The sequence below is a fragment of the Octopus bimaculoides genome, chromosome 12 (genome assembly GCF_046866305.1).
Source record: "Octopus bimaculoides isolate indiv1 chromosome 12, ASM4686630v1, whole genome shotgun sequence".
NCBI lineage: Eukaryota > Metazoa > Mollusca > Cephalopoda > Octopoda > Octopodidae > Octopus > Octopus bimaculoides.
The window spans coordinates 16,787,479-16,809,773 of NC_142939.1; the positions used below are offsets into that span (position 1 = coordinate 16,787,479).

The following is a 22,295-nucleotide window of genomic DNA, read 5'->3' on the forward strand; positions in this document are numbered from 1 at the left end:
GGTTTCAGCTTATATATCCGTGTGTGTGTGTTTGCATAAATATATAATATAAATACATACCCTATATATATATATATATATATATATATATGCCACGTCCATCCATATATATATATATATATATATATATATATATATATATATATATATATATATATATATACATGCATACACACAGATGTATGTATATACGTACGCATGTGTAAATGTGTATATATATATAAATATATATCCATATATATATATATATACACACACATATTTGTATACATACACACTAACACACACGCACGCACATATTAACACACGCGCATACAGATCACAGATACGTGTTTATAAAGAAATAATTGTGACACTAAATATCTTGGCATCCCAGTCACCAAGGCAATATATTATTGACTATGATATTTTTCTTGTGACATTTCTAAATCTGTATGGTATATCTCTAAGACTACATACAGGATTGTAACTCAGCAGATACTAGTATATAGAAAAGACAGATCGTTGATTGCTGGGTGGAAGACTACGAATGTTTGCTTAGATTCACACAATACATCTGATTGTATGAAATAAGTTTGTTTGTCTTCTCACAGACATTAAGGAGACTAACTTCGTTGCTACATTAATGCCAAGTGTGGCTACTTCTAGGAAGAAATTTGACGCAACTCAGTATGTTCTAATATATTAAATCGAGTTATTATAAAATATGTCTGCCAATCTCAGAATTCTAATATATTTGGTAAATTGTTCAGCAAGTTTTTATTAGATACTGGAGTGTCAGAATCGATAAAGAATTGGACAAAATGCCTATGGATACACCTGTGGAAGAATGATTAAAGAGGAAATACTTAGCCCCTTCTACTGCAAGAAAAATGAAGAATAGGTGAATGTTGACATTAATGTAGTAGAATAAAAACATTTTACCACCTCTGACTACGCAATTCTATTGTAGTCAACATTAAGAAGACAAAATTTACGATAATGTAATTCAAACTGCTTAGAGAAAGAAATGGAACAGAATTTATTATATAAGTGCTACCCGGAAACATGTTCTGTATCCAAAGCATCCACAAAGAGATTAGGAATAAAAACGTGCAAGGACGCAGGCCGAAAAAAAAGAAAACGGCAAGGGATAGTTAATTCTACGTTGTAACAAAGAAACACGGGAGATTAACATTCCGAACCGTGATCTTCCGTCAAAAGACTCGGATGAAATAGAGAAAAAATAAAGAATTTCGATATTGTTCTGTTATACCCGTAGCACGTCTTCAAATGGCTGACAGAAATAACAACATTTAAAGAATGTCCTCTAAATGTACTAAACGTACGCTGCTTAATAAATCTTCTCTGTATTTAAATGCTAGTTTTAGTATGTTAAATGTATCTACGTGGGAGAAGTGTGAAAGCATTTATGTAAGTTTAGGTGTTGTGTGTGTGTGTGTGTGTGTGTGTGTGTGTGTGTGTGTGTGTGTGTGTGTGTGTGTGTGTGTGTGTGTGTGGGCGCGTGTGTGTGTGTGTGTGTGTGTGTGTACGTATGTATGTAATTACGAATTAAAAGCAGGTTAGTGTTGTAAACATTATCGACCGCACCTCCTCGGTGTACGTACTTTCCTTTTTCGCCGAAAGCTGCTGCACAGCGCTTTGGGGACGACTCCGCCATAGCACAGGTATGTTAAAACACCTGACAGATTTAGACAAACGAGAAAACTCGCCTCCAATCCTATTCAGGATTGATAGTTACCGATTTTTCGCAATTTTTGTGGTTCATCAACATTACGTATCTCAACAGAACCGGAGGCGAACGGAATCGCCAGTCTATAACGATATACAAATAGTATAAGAAGCATTTGCTGGTATGCCAGGACGAAGCATACGTAAGGTTAAATTCAATTACGAATCATAAGAAGCGCTAGTTTTGTAAACTTATCGACCGCATATACTCAGTGAATGAATTTCATTCGTTAGCCGGTATGCTTCGGCCCACCGCTTTGTGAACGGCTCCCTCATAGCACGTAAAAACACGTGAAAATCATAGACAACAAACTTCTGAAATGAATCGGTAAGCCCACATATAACATCCAAAGGTACATCTTTTTTTTTTCTCATGTCACATAAATGTAAATTTAATGTACAAATTTGTAATTAACTGATTGAGTTTTAATTGAAACGACTGTAAGATGTGAGTGAAGGTAAGCAATTTGTTAATAATAAACAATAATCAACTATCTTATTTGAAATTTATATTTAAAGATTTTCTAACAGTTAACTTTCATTTCTACTATGTTTTCAAGTAAATAGGAAGCTGGTACTAGGATGTGAGATTGGTTAATATTTTTTCATTTAAGTATTACAAAAAAACGTCAACAATCAATAGATAATATAGTTTTATTGTATGTCGCTTACGTTATCTAAAAACCTCTAGATAAGTTTTCAGAAAATAAAGATAAAAGAATCATACGAAATACGTACAAACTTGAGGACAGATTTCCTAAAAGTGAACAACTTACGTGATTGCCATAAAATGTAATAAAGTGGAATTGATCTATATTACGTATTGAAGAAATTTTTTTTTTAAATAAATTATTATTTCCTCGATATATTTAGTTTATAGTAAAAATAGCGTTATGATATATACGTAATATAGATTAGTTCCACATTATTATATTTTATGACAATCACGTAAGTTGTTCACTCTTAAAGCATCTCTACTCAAGTTTAAATGTATTTCGTAAGATTATTTTTTCGTTTTGTTGAAAATTTATCTAGCTGTCTCTAGATAACGTAAGCGACATATAATAACTATATTGTCTATTCATTGTTGACTTTTTTGTAATACTTAAATGAAAAAATATTAATCAATCTCACATCCTAGTACTAGCTTCATACTCACTTAAAAACATAATAGAAATGAAAGTTGACCAATAGCAAATCTTTAAATATAAATTTCAAATAACATATAACTCCTTATTTGGTATTTATGAACGTGCATAGACATATATCTTGACCAGTATTTTCTATAGCGAGTTTTTAAAAATAGATATGTATTTGCTTTAATACTGAGGAAGTCAAAAATTTAAATATTAGTTATATAATCAGCCAAGTCCTTCAGTGTTTTCCGTCTAGATTCAACTAATGCTGAGTGAAAGAATGAATATACAAATACCTGAAAAAATCCTATGTATATTTCAAACGTCTTTTTCTTTAATTTTTATTTTACTTAAATCTCACCTACTGAAGAGGACAAATTCGATCTTTATGATGTTCTATTTATGGAAATCTTGGTCCTTTTGTCCGAAACAATTGTATAGGAATATTGAAATATGAAATAAAATTAATCCAATTTTTTTTTCCAATTTGATTCATTTATTCTATTTGATGTGATTTATCAAAATTTGGTTTAACAAAATAAGTCTCATATTGATTATATATATATATATATATATATATATATATATATATATATATATATATATATAATAATATTAGGGACAAAATCCAAAATTACAGGTAAAAAACTCAATTAAAATCAATTTATAAAAAATTAAAATTAAATTGAGCCTTATAGATAAAGTATATATAAAATATATAGTTTTAGGGAAAATAACCAATTTTCAAGAACTCATCGATGAAAATCCACTATCACATATAGAAAAATTAATAATTAAAAGCACAATAAATGAGTATAATATAAAGTAAAGTAAATATCATAAGATAAATATAATAAAAAGATTACACGTGTTTCATAACCAATTTTCAAATAGAAAAGAAATTTAAATCGATTAAAATCAATTGAAATTATCGAAAATAAGTTCTATTCAAAAATATAGCTACTCGTCAGATCGTAAGTAGAACAATAATTAGATATATATCTCAACCAACAATAAGTACCAAATGAATTAATATGAAATACTTATTATATAAAGATAGAAAAATTATTTAAAAAATATCATAATATCAAAATAATAACCATTCAATAATCATCCCTTCATCCATTATAATAACATGTATATTATATACAAAAAACATCTTACATAAATTATCATTGTTTTAAATTATCATTGTTTTAAATACAAGTTGAACGAAGTTTAAGTTTAAAATAATAATGAAGATAAAATTAGTACATATTTAACCGGTGTAATAGTTAAAGCTATACTATTTAAAGCTAAAGACGTTTATTTAATTATAATTAAAGATCAATTGAATAATAGAAAAATACAAGATTATTTATTTCTACAAACGTAATAATAAAAAATATGAATGAAAAAATTATGAATGGAAAAAATTATGAATGAAAAAATTAGGAAAGAAAAATTATTAAGAATAAAAGGTTAAACTTTATATATATATATACAAAGTTTTGATTTTAAAAAACTTTAACGATATTATAAACTATAAAGATTAATAATTAATCAAATAATATTAATCAAAAATAATCGAAAATATATCAACACTATTCCAATCGAAGTTCTAATATTATGTTGAAATGAAACTATAACTTCTAAATAATTTAGTGTTAAATAAGTTATCTATTAAAATAATCTATAAAGAACCAAATGAATAGTATAAAAACAAGAATACATATTATTTTCAAATAGTAGAAAATCTTTAGCAAAGTGAAAACAGTACTTATCCAAATTTTTCCGTAAACGTCTTTAGCTTTAAATAGTATAGCTTTAACTATTACACCGGTTAAATATGTACTAATTTTATCTTCATTATTATTTTAAACTTAAACTTCGTTCAACTTGTATTTAAAACAATGATAATTTAAAACAATGATAATTTATGTAAGATGTTTTTTGTATATAATATACATGTTATTATAATGGATGAAGGGATGATTATTGAATGGTTATTATTTTGATATTATGATATTTTTTAAATAATTTTTCTATCTTTATATAATAAGTATTTCATATTAATTCATTTGGTACTAATTGTTGGTTGAGATATATATCTAATTATTGTTCTACTTACGATCTGACGAGTAGCTATATTTTTGAATAGAACTTATTTTCGATAGTTTCAATTGATTTTAATCGATTTAAATTTCTTTTCTATTTGAAAATTGGTTATGAAACACGTGTAATCTTTTTATTATATTTATCTTATGATATTTACTTTACTTTATATTATACTCATTTATTGTGCTTTTAATTATTAATTTTTCTATATGTGATAGTGGATTTTCATCGATGAGTTCTTGAAAATTGGTTATTTTCCCTAAAACTATATATTCTATATATATATATATATATATATATATATATATATATATATACATGTGTATATATATATTTACATATATATATATATATATATATACACATATATATGTGTGCATGTAGGTATGTATGTATATATATATATATATATATATATATATATATATATATATGATTTCATAAGTTTCACTTAAAGTGTTGCTATTATCTGCAAGAAATCAGTAAGTGGAGATTTTTTCCGTTTTATGTCAGGCTTGTTATTCCGGCGTGGAAGTGTGTGTCTGACAGAGAGTATTTCCAGTCTTTTCTGGTTTTGGGTGAATGACCGACACAGAATACTTTTGGCTATATAGTTATCCATTATTTATAGAAATGCATAGATATGTGTGCCTTTGTGTGCATGTGAGTGTGGTGTACGTGTGTGTGTGTATGTGTGTGTGTGTGTGTGTTTGTGTGTATGTGTGGGTGTACGCGTGTGGGCATGCACTCCGGTATACTTATGAGTGCGAGAGTGGAAACGTGTTTATGTATGTCTGTATGTAAAGTGTATACGTGAACGTGCGTTTTTATATGCACTCTCTTGGACGACACTTAAGAAAACGATCATGTATATACTTTTGAAAGATAAAATTCACATATCAAAATACATTATATACATAGAAGGGTGACAAGGTCACCCTCATCGGCATGTAGTGACATAAATTCACAACAGCACCTGAGCTATACTGAAAGCACCATTAATGACAGATAACATACCCGTTCTCCTTTGGACCAGCTGAATATAAAAAAAAAACATCAACATTGAGCGCTACTTCAAACAGATTTAATGTAATCAAATATATTTCTTTAGAGGAAGAAGCCCATTACCCAAATATAAATAAGCATTATGTTATATTAAGTAAACTTCATAATATTCCTGATAAGAATAAGCTCCTTTTCTTTATTTTTCTCTACAGTAAAAAGTATGAAAGCCAAGTCAGTAAATATAAAAGTTTCTCATGTACTTTTCCTTCGTACACAGAAAGACGGGCTGGTGCCTCTGAAACTGCGTAAGATACCTGAGGCTGATGAGAAAATGACGCATAGAGGACTGACTGTGTTAAGTTTGATGATAAATAGATTTATACGAAGCAAAGCGTTCTCTCTCTCTCTCTCTCTCTCTCTCTCTCTCTCTCTCTCTCTCGCTCCCTCTCTCTCTCCCTCTCTCTCTCTCTCTCTCTCTCTCTCTCTCTCTCTCTCTCTCTCTCTCTCTTTCCATATGTGTGTGTGTGTGTGTAGTGAATTTATAATTATAATGATAATCATATTAAAGTGTGCGGATTTACCACATCTACACGCTAGAAATAGGTTTTATTTCTAAAGGTATTTATTATTTTCCCTCTGCCCAATTACAACCTAGAATAATGTAGTAGTGAGGTGGTTTTCAGAACCATTTGGCATCTATTTCTAGCGTGTAGGTGTATTAAATTGGCACCCTTTAATATAATCATTTGTATTATAAATTCAGTATAAAATGTTACCTCCAAGGTTTTCTTTTCCTACTGGCCACTTGATAAAATCATGAAAGTGGTTTCATCCTTAATTCTACATAAAGAAAATATATATATATATAAGTGTTGTTGTTGTTGTTGTTGTTGTCGTTGTTGTTGTTGTTGTTGTTGTTATTTAAACATTTTGACTAGGCTCCATGCGAATTAAAGTTTCGCATACTTCTTACAGATTCTGTTATCTGAGATTCAACAAGCCGAGATTTCGTAAGAAGCCTGGCAAACTTTAAGATGCATGACATATAATAATAATAATAATAATAATAATAATAATAATAATAATAATAGCATCGAAAAATACCTTAGGAATGAGAACCTAGGTTCGAAATTTCCCCCAAGAGACCTGAAGAAGGCTGGAGGGTATATCAGCCGAAAAGTTGTGTTAACAACAAACAAGATGGGGATAAATATCCGTCGAATGTAAATAATGTAAATGCAAATGTAGTTTAAAATTTACGGCAGCTTCTTCGGTAGACTTCTGTTAATGCATTCATAGACTGACGCGAATGACGCACTATTCGTCTGGGTGGATGTAAAACATCTTAACTGTTTAAAATCTTATATCATTAAAAATTTTTTATGTTAGGGTGTAATCTTCTAGGAATGCTATAATAAAATTCTACCGAAACAGCTGTCTTACATTTTAAACGCCATTTGTATTCAATTTTTATACTGAGGCCACACCAAGAACCAACCACAGAATCGGATCTACTGTTTCAATTCAACTTAGTGCTTGCATATTTAGAGTCCCCTACCAACACTTGATATCTGTAATGTTGCTACTTCCCTCTATGTCATCGTACCCAGCAAATTCTGATGCGCCAAGATTGTAATGAATCCTTATAAACTGGAACGCTGTAATCTACAAGTTTTTTTCATTCTCCCTCTGTTTATTTTCTCCTATTCCTTTCTGTTGAAGAGCGTAGGCTCAAAACATAAAAGACTTTTTCATTTTCCCGAGAGCCAAACTAATACACTTACTTGTTATTCATACACCCGTGTTCGCTTTTTGTTTTTCTATAAATTTCAATCCTTATACGCGCGCGTGTGTGTATGTGTGTGTGTGTACACTGAGAAAGAGAGATGCATGTGTAAGTTTATATATATATATATATATATATATATATATATATATATATATATATATATATATATATATATATATGTCTGTGTGTGCGTATATATATATATGTATATTCATATATATATATATATTTATTCATATATATATATATATATATATATATATATGTATGTATGTATGTATATATGTATATGTATAAGTATATATATACGTATGTACATATATATATATATATATATATATATATATATATATATATATATTTAAATATATATGTGTGTGTGTGTGTGTGTGTGTGTGCGCGTGTATGTATGCATATATGAATGTTTAACAACGAATATATGTTAAATGCGTATAACATATTATATTACAAAGATATAGTTCCCAAGTGAAATATGAGCATCTAGTATTTGCAATGTATAAATCCTAATATATAATATGTATAACTCTATGTATATATACATACTGTCAACTTCATATATATTTCTGTCCTATACGTCAAAAATGAACATGATAACTATCCGCTGTTATCGGATATTGACACAAGTGTTACTTTTTGTTTTGTCACGAATGCTATTCTTGAAATTCAGCAATTTATGCATCGCTCTCAATATTTTATTCCATTCACCATGACTTTTATACTGAAAAGAAAACAAAGTCATCAACGCTGCTAAGATTAACTTGTAAATTTATGAAATTATTTTGGTTTCGTGTATCCAAAACTTTTGGATTTTATTAAATTGAAAAATTCCATATACTTCATATAATTTTGCTGTCAGCATATATTTTTTCCAATTTGGCTTATGTTTATGTTTCTTTTGGAACACGAAACCAAAATACTCCAATATTTCACAATATTTTGCATCCCTCATCACAAATAATACACACACACACAGTAATCTTGAAGATACACACACATACGCACACATACGCACACGGGTATATATTTAGGATAGTTGAAATATGTTTGTCACATATTTCAACTGCTAAAGGCAAATACACTGCAGTTACCTTCGAGAAAAATCTCTCTTATGGTAAAAAGGTTTGAAAACACCCAGTTCATTCAGTGTCGCCCTCTCTTGGTAATCTCAGACACCGATGTTTCCAGTTTATTGACTGTTATCGATGAGATGTACGAGGAGAGAAGCGACGAGAGAAGCGAGGAGAGAAAGCGAGAAGAGAATAATTCTCTATATGTACGGTCATTCTCATGTTATTACAAGAACTAATCGGGAAATACTTTTAGAAGAGGAAAGGAATGTGAAACGAAAACATGTTATATCAGGATTCATATTAACATTACGGGTTTTCAAGTCTGTACGTACACGTATGATGGCATACCCCGATTAATTCTATGAACTTATGAATATTAGGATTTGGTTTTTCAAGAATGATAGATACTTTAGGGTACACAGATGAGAGAAAGCATTCGATTGTGTAAACGCTGGTACTTTAGCTAAGAATCGCCATTTAATGATATTTTACGAGAACCAAATATGTCTTGCTTCGTTTGTATTCAATTTTCTTTCTTTGTAGTGTTCGAAATGGATAATTATGTTAATAGTGCCTACTCTTAAATTGATTACCAGTTATAACTATATAATCAATGTCGTTTTTGGTTAAAGTATCATGTGACAGTTGCTGCATATATAATTGATTTTCCAGGCAGTTATCTTTCGTTAAGTATATTGTTTGAGAGTCGCAATTTCATTTCCGAGTTTTATTGATTTTTCTCTGGTACATCGACATATTCATTATTATATTTATCGTGTTCCCGTGTCGTCATAAATAGTGACAATTTTATTATATAAAAGGGAATTTTATTTTCAATTGTGAATATAAACTTGTTTTTTTTTTCTGAGTGTTTACGACACACACTTCGCCTGGAGCAACGGTTAGGAATGAGCAAATATTTCTGGGAAGTTTAGAGATTGTCAGTATGACCGCCCAAATCCAAGATCGTTAGCGAGGCACTATTTTATGTATGAAGGTACCTGGTGTGCCACAGATTGCAAAATGGATGCAACAGAACACGTTGCAAGCAGTCCCAAATATAATGGACTCTAGCGGGATAGGTCGAAACGATCGTCGTACAAAATAAAGACTGATACCAAATCTTACTTCTGGTTATTTAATCAATTATTACCTCAACTAACACTGTGGAATTACTGAAGTAGATCCAACGGAAATATACCCCAACTGCGGATGACGCCAGATAGCCCAAACCGCTCTACTCAACACTTCAACACACGAATCGACATATACTCATCAGTTCAAAATATTTTCATATATATACGCACACACACACACACACACATACATACATACATACATACATATATACATATATATATATATATATATATATATATATATATATATATATATATATATATATATATATATATATATATATATATATATATATATATATATATATATATACGTGTATGTATGTATGTATGTATCTGCACGTTCGTGCCTGTCAAATCATTGGGGGTGGAATCATGCTAAAACAATGTGAGGAATCGCATTGTGTGCATCGCGTACAACTTTCCTGAGCGAAGCAAATACATCTCTGCAACTTGTGCAATTCTCAGAGATAACAGAAATGGTCCTGAAATCATGGATACTCCTTAAGAATGTAGAAAGAGTGGCTAAAATTGTGAAAAATATCTAAAAATTTCTTCCTTATCCATTTATTTCCCGCCCTTCTCTCTCCCTCCCACACTTCCATCCCACTCCTCGCTCCCCTCTCTGCCCGTTTCATCTCTCTCTCCAACCCCTTTAACTCACCCCTCTCGCTCCATCTCTTACCTTCAATTTACTTATTTTCTATATTATTTTATATTCTATAATTTCTCAGACTATATAAAAGCGATTTCGCTAATAACATCTGTATCATAAATCTATGATTCTATGATGTATTAATTCTAGAGACAATAAACTGAAGTTTTTCCAGATGGCAAATAGACAAAAAGACAGAGATCGACTATACAGGATGGTTGCTCTTTAGTCTATATTTAACACAAAGCTCTCATTTATGTTTTTGTGTAGGAACAATAGGCAAGGGTGAAGTTCATTTTGTTCTGTTTGTTTTTTTAACTCTAGAGCAATAACTAACTTAAGCGATGTGAAATGTTTTCAACTGTCAATTGATATCCGCTTTGTTAACACGTATATCATATATCTTTCATCTTTTACTTGTTTCAACTATTGGCCTGCGGCTGTGCTGGAGCACCCCATTGAAAGGATCTAGTCGAGCAAATTCATCACGATACTTATCCTTTCTGTGTTGTTTTTTTTTTTTTTTTTATTCTGGTTCTTATTCTATCTATTTCATTATCGAATTGAAAGTTGTGAATCACATACATAAACAAAGCAGCACCGGTCTGCAAGCTGTTGTGGGTGACAAACACAGGTAGAAAAACACTCAGGCAAAGACACACACACACACACACACACACACACACACACACACACACACACACACACACACACACACACACATGCACATACACGCACCACACATACACATATGTGCACACGCACATATAAATACGACGAGTTTCCATATTGTTTCCGTCTACCAAAAGTTGCTGGTCAACCTTGGCTATGATAGAAGACCCAAGATGCCACGCAGCGAGCTCCTAAAGCATACAGTCTTAGTTGCGTAGCATAATTGTTATTGTTGTATAGTGAAACTGTATACCCCGCCCGGTAAAAAGTGGGAGGAGTCATCCATTACAAATAGACCAGTAGCCAGTCGTCAAGAGAGGGTCGAGAGTCGACAGTACTAGTCGGGGGTCTTGTGGAGCTATCAGCGATAGTAAGACAGAAGTTAGTGTATTACTATTCGGGTACGAAGTGATACAACGGTATCCGTTGATTAGTAACTATTGTGGCTACTAGCGTAAAACAGCAACTATAGCACAACGGCAGTCACACATCACACCAGTGGGACGAACCCACTTTATATCAGTTATCCCCCATTTTCCACTAGGATAACGATTGTTTTTCCAGGAAAAGAAACAAAAGCGAAATTATGTTTTATCAATAGAAAAGAAGAATTGGGACGTTGTAACATTCATGCTTTTCTAGGAAACTGTTGATGCGAAGCGAATTCTGAGTATCAAGTGAAAATTCAATATCTGTTATCAGTAATCAATATAGACTATTGACAATAGATAATTATTACAAGAAACTGTAAGTTACATATTGCGAAATATCGATTTCAAATTTTGGCACAAGGCCAACAATTTTGTAGGAGGGGTTAAGTCGATTACATCGACCCCATTGCTCAACTGGTATTTATTTTATCACCCGAAAGGATGAAAGGCAAAGTGTACCTCAGCGGAATTTGAACTCAGAACGTAAAAGGCGGACGAAATGCCGTTAAGAAACCTTTTGTTGTTGTTGTTGTTGTTGTTGTTGCTGTTGTTGCATAAGCATCATAAGATGAAGATCAATTTGTGGTAGAAACCAACTTTTTCAGTGGGGGCGTAAGTCGATTACATGGACGCCAGTGTTAAACAAATACTTATTTTATCGAAGCCAAAAGGGTGATGAATGGTGAGGTCGACCTCGGCGGAATTTGAGCTCAGAATGCAAAGACGGACAAATTGCTGCTAAGCATATATCACGGTGCGCTTACGATATTTCCATCACGCAACTTTAATATTAATAATAGTAATAATCTCATTAGTAGTGCTAGTAGGAGCAAAAGTGGAATGTTTGTTTGAACCGATAGAAACATAACATGTAAGATTGTATAAATTATTGTTGTTAAACAAGGGAAAGCTAGACAATGTAGGTTAGGTATAAGATTCTTAGTGGTGTTTAATTTCGTCTGTTCAGATTTGATTTCAAAAATTTTTACCAGGGTCACGAGAAGTATCAATTGTTTTCACCAGCATTGTATAAGATACAGGGAAGTTATTGTTATCACAACTGTTGTCGAATAGAAGAAAGAAGATTTTCTCCCAGACACGGATAGACGCTGAGATTTCATCCGTTCGACTTCTGCATTACTCTTTACTCTTTACTCTTTTACCTGTTTCAGTCATTTGACTGCGGCCATGCTGGAGCACCGCCTATATATATATATATATATATATATATATATATATATATATATATATATATATATATATATATATATATATGTGTGTGTGTGTGTGTGTGTGTGTGTGTGTGAATGTGTGTGCGTGTGAAACAGTCTCTCTTTTTAATTATAACGCAGTATGTTCACAGTTTTGCTTTTGACAGAAACGTCACCTTTTAAGCGTGGACATTAGGTTCTTTAGTTTCATCTTCCTTTCATGTATAATAAAATGACAACCAGTCAAGTGCTGGATATTAAATCCAATCCATTACAAAGCCTCTATTAAAAAAATGTAAGACTGTTATTTAATGGCAAGAATAGCAATTAAGCAATGATTTGGATGTACCTCAAATTAACACCTGTCTACAGCAAACTGAACACTTGTAGAAATATATTTTAAATATATTTCAACGCGTACGTCAATGAATGCCGTGAAAAAATGCAAATGACAGAGTTAAGGCTATCCTTGCTATTGCCAAAAATCCTGTGTCAAGCATGTGTGACGTCATTTTGTTAGTATGATCGCTTGGTTGCTAGTTTAATTGTTTCTCATACGGGGTTGTTGCTTTTTTTGTGTGTTTGTGTGACTCTACTGTATTTGGTGAACATGTGTGTTTGTATTCACACGAACAATGTCTCTCTCGTTATCTATAACTAGTTCGTAGTCAACAACATAATAACCTTTGATCCGTTTAACTGAAGATTTCAATTAAAAGCCTCCATATGACCAAATTTCAAATTAACGTTGATTGCAGTAATTTTCCTTGTTTGTTTTCGTTGTGTGGCTATCGTTGTTCTTTATGGATTTTTGGTGTTTTTTTTACTCTTTTTATTATTTTTGTCTATTTATATTTTGCTTTTGTAAATAAGATGCCGCATTTCGTCACTGCTTACACGTGCTAGATACTAAACAGACTAGTAATATAGATAAACAAAATCGTACAGGAAAGCTGATAAGGGCAAGACAGAGAAAGAGAGAGAGAGAGAGAGAGAGAGAGAGAGAGAGAGAGAAATAATTTATGCGTATGTATGTCTGAAGGTGGGTTATACGTATTTAATTGGTTTCAGACAGAGGCTGTGGTCATACAGTGGCACCACCATTTAAAAGAAATTCCTTTAGAGCAGTGGTTCCGAAAGTGAGCGATATCGCCCCTTTGGGGCTGGTGGAAAGATCCAAGGGGCGTTGAAGAATCATGGGGCGATAATGGGGTGACCAAAACGGTGCAATGGATGTAGAAAAAAATGAAGGGTTAATTAGATTAAGTCTTATTTGTGAAATACTCTTGTTTTGAATTTGCTGCAGTAAATGGTCTATATCTGTAATGGTGTGTGGTGGGAGTGCACTAGGAATGAGCCCCTAGAACCAAGGGGGCTCAGCCTGAAAAAGTTTGGGAACCACTGCTTTAGGGTAATCCACATCAAGGTAGCATAAAGTACTACTTGCATGTTTATGTTTTTCTAAAGGCCAACAATTTCTGGGGAGGGGTTATGTCCATGTAATAGACCCCGGTGTTCAGCTGGTACTCATTTCATCGACCACGTAAGATTGAAAGGCAAAGCCAACCACTGCGGGATTTGAACTCAGAACGTAAAAAAAAACCGGACGAAATACCACTAGGCATTTTGCCCGGGAGTACTAACGAGTCCGCCAGCTCCCCGCCTAATAATAATGATAATCTAATAATAATCATTTCTAATATAGGCACAAGGCTATTGACACCAGTGTTTCACTGCTATTTATTGTATGACCTCGAAAGAATAAAAGGCAGAGGCGACCTCTGCGGGATTTGAACTCAGAACGAAAAAGAAAAAAAAACGAGCGAAATGACATTAAGCATTTTTCCCGGTGTGCTAACGATTCAACCAGCTCGTCCCACTCCTGTGCTTTAACAATGATACACCCAACAGTCCTACGGCCGCTGTATCGAGTCATGGCATCGATGAGACATAGCTGATAAGTTTGGTACGACATTTCGAGCTTGTAATCTCTAATCTCTTCCGGGAGGGGAAGGGAGCTTTCCCTCAGGTGATAATAAGATAGGTTCATCTCCCTTTGTGACCCTAGAGCGTGGGTGTATAAATGTGTGTGTGTACGTATATGTATGTGTGCTTATGTGTAAATATATGCCTGTATCCATATATATAAGTATATGTGTGTAACTTCGTGTTTGTCTCATGACGCTTGACAGTAGCTGTTGGTTCAGTTAAGATCTACGCATTTTGGCGGTTCTACAGAAAAAGACCGATGGAATAAGGAATTGTCTTAAAGTAACGATTAAGGTCTGTTTGATCGCATAACTCATTTCCGACACTGCCCCCCCGCATGGTCGCAATCCAATAAATTAAAAAGAAACGAATAAAGAAATATGAGAATATGCTAATGTGTGTGTTTGTGTATGTATGATCATGTTCATATATTACGTAATTACTTATACATCAAATACATATGTATATATATATATATATATATATATATATATAGTCATTAACGTGACATACATACGTATATATGGATATACATTACACACCAAAACATATATAGTATATATATATATATACGCGCATATGTATATATATATATATATACATATATATATATGCATGTATATGTATGTATATGTATGTATGTATATATATATATATATATATATATATATATATATATATATATATATATATATATATATATATATATATATACATATACACACACACACAGATTCACACTTTACACACACAAAAACATTCACATATATGCATAGATTACTCACAGGTAATTATCTCTATGTATAATTGCATCCATATGTATAAATGCATCCATATTTACATCATGTGTGTCAGTGTGCGTGTATATATATATATATATATATATATGCATAGACGTATACAATTATATATAGAGATAATTACCGGTGAGTAATCTAAGCATACATATGAATGTTTTTTTTTGCGTGTTTAAGTGTGATTGTGTGTGTTTTGAATATGGGGAATGTATAATTACGTGTTATGTGTACTTCTGTAGAAAGAATGAGAGAGAGAGAGAGAAAGAGAGAGAGAGAGAGAGAGAGAGAGAGAGAGAGAGAGAGATGACATAGCCATACACCAAATATAATGATGTGGTTTAATTAATTAATTACGTTAAAAAATTTCCAGTTGCGTAAACAAATTAGTTGATTTAATGTTTTTCTTTCCTTTTTTAATATTTTTTTATTGCTGTATACATTTCCTCTTCCATTATGTATCAAAATATCACAAATTAATTAGACGTTCACGTTAACTACTTGGAGGAGAGATCACTGTATCGAATCTGTGACGGATGATACCGTTTGCATAACTATTATGGTGTGTCTTTCTTGCAAGTGGAATTCGAAGTGCCAGAGCCTTTTAGGAGCAAATGTCGGAGTTTCTTTCATATTAAACAAATCTAACATTTATTTAATTTTTTTTCCCTAAATATCATGCTATGATGTGGAGGCGCAATGGCCCAGTGGTTAGGGTAGCGGACTCGCGGTAATAATATCACAGTTTCGATTCCTAGACCGGGCGTTGTGAGTGTTTATTGAGCGAAAACACCTGGCTCCGGCAGGGGATAGTGGCGAACCCTGCTGTACTCTTTCACCACAACTTTCTCTCACTCTTACTTCCTGTTGTGCCTGTAATTCGATGGGTCAGCTTTGTCACGCTGAATATCCCCGAGAACTATTTATATAGTTTGAAACATAACGTTACCAGCCAGTGCCATCGCCCATACGCACATTAACATCATAAATAAATATTAATACATGGTAGCTTAGTCAACTAAATTGCACAAGTATTGAGTTTCGTCTTTTGGATTTTTTTTTTTTTTTTTTTTTGGCGGGTGGGGTTTAGATTCATAAAGTGGTATTAGGTGTCTTATACTATATAGAAAAACACATATGGCTCCCGCGATGGAATTCAGATAACAACTAGGTAGCTAAGTGTTGTATGTTAACCCCCATTGTTGATGCTTATGTATGTGATATCACCAATGTTTATTTATTTCGTTACTTTTGCTTTTATTATTCTATGTATGTATGTATGTATGTTTGTATGTATGTATGTATGTATGTATGTATGTATGTATGTATGTATGTATGTATGTGTATGTATGCATGTACGTACGCATGTGTAAATGTATGCATGTATGTACGTATCTATGCATGCATATAGTGGTGAATGGATGCATTGATGCACACACAAACATTGACATAAACCTATATATACATTTTATCTTTTATTTTTACTTGTTTCAGTCATTAGACAGCGGCCATGCTGGGGCACCGACTTAAAGAATATTAGTCCAACAAATCGTATGTATTTATATATGTATTTATTTATTTATGTACGTAAATATGTATGTATGTTTGTATGTATGCTTACTTTTTCTTTAACAAATATTTAAGTTCTTAACGACATCCAAAGTCACTAGCGTAGCTAGAGTGTGGTGCCGCCCGGGGCAGCCACAAAAAAAAACACATATTGCCTACAGCAGACCCTGCAAAAGTGCCACCCGGGGTGGACCACCTCCACCTTCCCCACCCCGCCTAGCTACGCTAGTGTTCAAAGTGACTAGATTCCTTTGTTTAAACAAAGCATTTTCTTTCCTAGGGTTTCAGAATATATACGTACGTTAATATGAGCATATAGGCGGTTGTATATATGTTTTTTTTCTCTTTTTTAACAGTAGCATAGACATTTGGTTGTTCGATTACTAATGCTGGGCCAGAGATATACTAATGCATCAGCTACTGAGAATGACACTTAGTTCTTTCACCTCCTTCATCAATGTGCCGTGTAGTAGGGCTGAACTCGAAACACATAGTTACAAAGAGAACGTCTCGATCACACGGCACATTAATTTCATTGCTAATTTTTCTCGTATGTCTTAAAATCGAGGTAAGGCATCAGACTACCATCGAACATAGCTTGAGTTCGATCTGCTGTTGTTGTTTTAATCCCAGATCACTTTTCATTAAATGTTTCAGCCGACACTATCATATCTCTTTTTTTTTTTTTTTGTTTCGTTCGCAGTGTATGTAGGCCAACGTTATCGAACAAACACTGTATTTGATAACGTAGGATGTGATTTGAGAGCGACTTGTCTGATAATTGTAGTCTGTCAACCAACTCTGTCAATGTTCTCGTTTTAGGTCTAATTACATCGCATTGTATGATTAGAGAGAATAGTTGATTTTGTACACCCTCCTCCCCTTCATTTGGCCTACTTATTGCGACAGCATATGAGATCTCGTATTATAGCCTAATAATAGGCCAACGTCATGCCAAGGTTAGAACTTTATCTCTGAGAACCTAAGGTCATGATGCATATACCGTATATATATATATATATATATATATATATATATATATATATATATACATATTATATATATATGTATATATATATATGTGTGTGTGTGTATATATATACATATTATATATATATATATATATATATATATGTGTGTGTGTGTGTGTGTGTGTGTGTGTATATATATATATATATATATATATATATATATATATATATATATATAATGTATTGGTATCTACAAGATCCAACGAGTGCCAGGTAACGCTTAGTAAGTGCTATGGACAAACCGTAGTTTTGGTCGAACACATCGACCCCAAGACTTATTCTTTGCAAGGCTAGTACTTATTCTATTGGTCTCTTTTGCCGAACTGCAATGTTACAAGGAGGTAAACACACCAACATCGATTGTCAAGCGATGGGTGGGACAGACACAGTCACACCAACACACACACACACACATATATATATATATATATATATATATATATGTATACATACATACATACATACATACATACATAGGACAGAATTCTTTCAGTTTCCATCTACCAAATCCATTCACAAGGCTTTGGTCGGCACGAGGCTATCGCAGAAGTGTCTAGAGTTGAAAAGAATCGTTAGCACGTTAGGTAAAATGCTTTGCGGCATTTTGTCAGGCTTTGCGTTTTGAGCTCAAATTTTGCATAGGTCGACTTTGCCTTTCATCCTTTCGGGGTCGATTAAATAATTACCATTTATGCGCTGGTTCTGATGTAATCGACTTAATCCCCTCTCCAAGCTCCCCTTGTGGCAAAAATTTTAAATCATCATCATCATCATCATTATTATTATTATTATTATTATTATTATTATTATTATTATTATTATTATTATTATTATTATTATTATTATTATGGCGTCGAGCTGATGGAATCGGTAGCGCCAGCCGAAACACTGCCTAACATTACGTCCGACTTCTCGTACTGAGTTCAAATTCTGTAGAGGTTGACTTTATGGTCTATCTTTTCGGAGACGACAAATTCACCGGGGTCGATGTAATCGAATAAAATTTCCTCCTTCTAAAATGTCTGGCCTTATGCCTATAGTGGAAAGATTCATTAACATAATTATTATTATAACCACGCAGTTACGCAGCTACATATAAAGAAATCTGCATTAAAATACAGTTTCTTTACATTATATCGCTAAAAGTGACGCGGCTCATCGTTTAAAATGGTGTATTAGATAATATCATCGATGCTATCTCTGATGCCAGTATATATTTCAGCACTAAGCGATTGCTTAGTAACAGATCTTATTGATGCTGGCTTGTTTCCTGTGTAACAGACTGCTGGTAATTATCCGAAACCATTCAGCTGTTGACAAAGATTTATTTGGTAGCACAAAACTAACAATGGCTACAGACCCATCGTTTCTACACTTCACATCTCTCGCTGTAACAGCAACCTTTACGAGTCGGAACTCAGCAATGTCTCATACGAACTGTTCTGTAGTTCAACTGCCGTGAAGATAGCTGATTTCAATGTTTCGTCCTGCATGCTTTTCCTGAAGATAAGAGAGACAGGCCGAAGTGTCCAAGCTTGGGTTGCGTTTTAGTAAATGCTGAAGAAATAGAAATGATTAATGCAGTAGTATTAGTTGATAGGAAGAGTAAGGAGAAAAAGAGAGAAGGAAAGTGTGAGATGGTCGGGAAGTCTGGTTTGAGGAGGAGACAGGCGGAGGACGAGGTAGGAAGAGATAGCCGCCTTATGCGAACAGAAAGTAGATGGTGTCCAAGTAAATAATGGGAGGAGAGACATTCCCGTGGCGCTGTCCATGCAAAAGTCCCTCCCTCTTCATGTCAACAATATTGAACTTCATTGTCGTTTTCCTAATAATTGTCCATGAAAAGGGTCCATCATTTTGGGATTTATTTCCTCGCGGTTCACGTTTTCCTCCACAAGTGTCGAAATATGATGGTTCAAACTGAAATGAAATACGATAACCCGATACTTTCACCCGTCTGATCCGGGCTACGAAGATCGGTAGTACTCCTGACAGTATTCTTTACAGGAATTACAAAAAGAAAAGAAAAAGAGATAGAAAGGTACGAAAATATATTCACAATACATACAATATATATGTGTGTGTGTGTGTGTGTGTGTGTGTGTGTGTGTGTGTGTGTGTGTGCACAGGTGCAGGAGTGGCCGTGTCGTATGGTAAGTAGCTTCCTGACCAACCACGTGGTTCTGGGTTCAGTCCCACTGCGTAGCACGTTGATCTAGTGTCGTCTAATACAACATCGAGCAGACCAAAGCCTTGTGAGTGGATTTGGTAGACGGAAACTGAAAGAAGCCCGTCGTATATATATATATATATATATATATATATATATATATATATATGTGTATGTGTGTGTGTGTGTGTGTGTACATGTTTGTGTGTCTGTATTTGTCCCCTTACCATCGCTTGACGACCGATGTTGGTTTGTTTACGTCCCCGTAACTTAGAGGTTCGGCAAAAGACACCGATAGAATAAGTACTAGGCTTACAAAGAATAAGTCCTGGGCGCAGTCGAATGACTCAATCAAATTGAAAGAATACATTCATAAATACATCAGGTGGTGCTATTAAGTTAGACATGGCCTGGACCAATCTTTGGTCGAAACATATCTAAGTTTATCTAAGTTTATATATATATATATATATATATATATATATATATATATATATATACAAGCATACACATAAATACATGTGTGTATATGTTTGTGTGTGTATATATGTATGTATTCATATATACATACATATAACATAGGGACACATATACACAAACATACGTAAACAACTACGTACGTGCATGTGTGAGAGTGTTTAGCAGAGAGACAGAAGACAGAATGGGAAAAGGAGACACAGACAGAGAGAAGAGAGGATAAAGATGAAAAAGCCAGAGAAGGAAAACAAACAGAGAGAGAGAGAGAGAGAGAGAGTGAGAAGTAGAAAGAGAGAGAGAGCGACAGACAGGCAGACAGACAGAGAAAGAATAAGGCTGCTATCGATAGCACGAAGTAAAATAAACTTCTGGGATTCACCAGCGTTTTCATGAACACTAACATCATTGGCAGATTGACAGCGGTTACAACAATATTAACTTAAAACAACATCGACAGCGAATAACAGAAATATAACTGCAACAACAACAACAACAACCGTTTCACACATTGTATACACACCTGAAAGAAATATAAACCCCGCCACTCGTCAACATAACACGTATGTCTGTGTGAGTATATATATATATATATATATATATATATATATATATATATATATATATATATATATATATATATATATATATATATATATGTATATTGAACAATCGATCTTACCTTGGTGCTCCTTCTTCACCGCTCAAAGACCGTAAATCTATAACGCCACCTTGTACTTTGGCAAAGCATTTCTTAAACGTCTTTTCGTCTTTTATGGTAAAACAATTCACAACTTTGGATGAGAATTGGTCCTGTAACAGCATTGTTAAATATAGAATCAATGAGAACTTTGAAAGCGATTTCGGTGATGATCTCAATAAACAACTCATGTTTGCTTTGAGGAATATAGTACCGTACCAAAACCTTCTTGTGTTTTTTTTTACTACAGCGTTTCTTGTGAAACTCTAGAATTTATTTTTATATTTTAGTATGTTTTTTTTTTTGCATTACAATTGCCTTTTGGACAGTTTATATTTAATTTTCACCGTAATATGTGTTTTTTTCTTTTTTTTACTTTTTTTAATTTCATCTATCTATCTTTTTCGGTCATGTTTGTCGCTTTTCCGTCTAGTTATGTTTTTTCGACTCTTATTTAATAGAATGCATGTATGTATTATGTATACGTATGTATAATCAGCCGGAGCAAACAAACGTGTTTATCTTAGTACTCTAGTAGTAGTAGTAGTAGTAGTAGTAGTAGTAGTAGTAGTAGTAGTAGTAGTAGTAGTAGTAACGGAGGTGGCATGTAT

General features: G+C 33.1%; 1 protein-coding gene across 2 annotated transcripts in view; it reads right to left on the minus strand.

Moving 5' to 3' along the window:
- Positions 1-22,295, minus strand: part of LOC106875323 (uncharacterized) — a 200,649-nt gene extending 178,354 nt beyond the window's left edge. The window contains exon 1 of one of the 2 annotated variants that reach the window (XM_089360840.1): positions 21,667-22,295. In XM_089360840.1, the coding sequence (XP_089216966.1) occupies positions 21,667-21,875 (209 nt within the window). In that variant the 5' untranslated portion in view covers positions 21,876-22,295. The remainder of the gene's footprint in view (positions 1-21,666) is intronic. The other variant, XM_089360841.1, reaches the window with a different exon arrangement.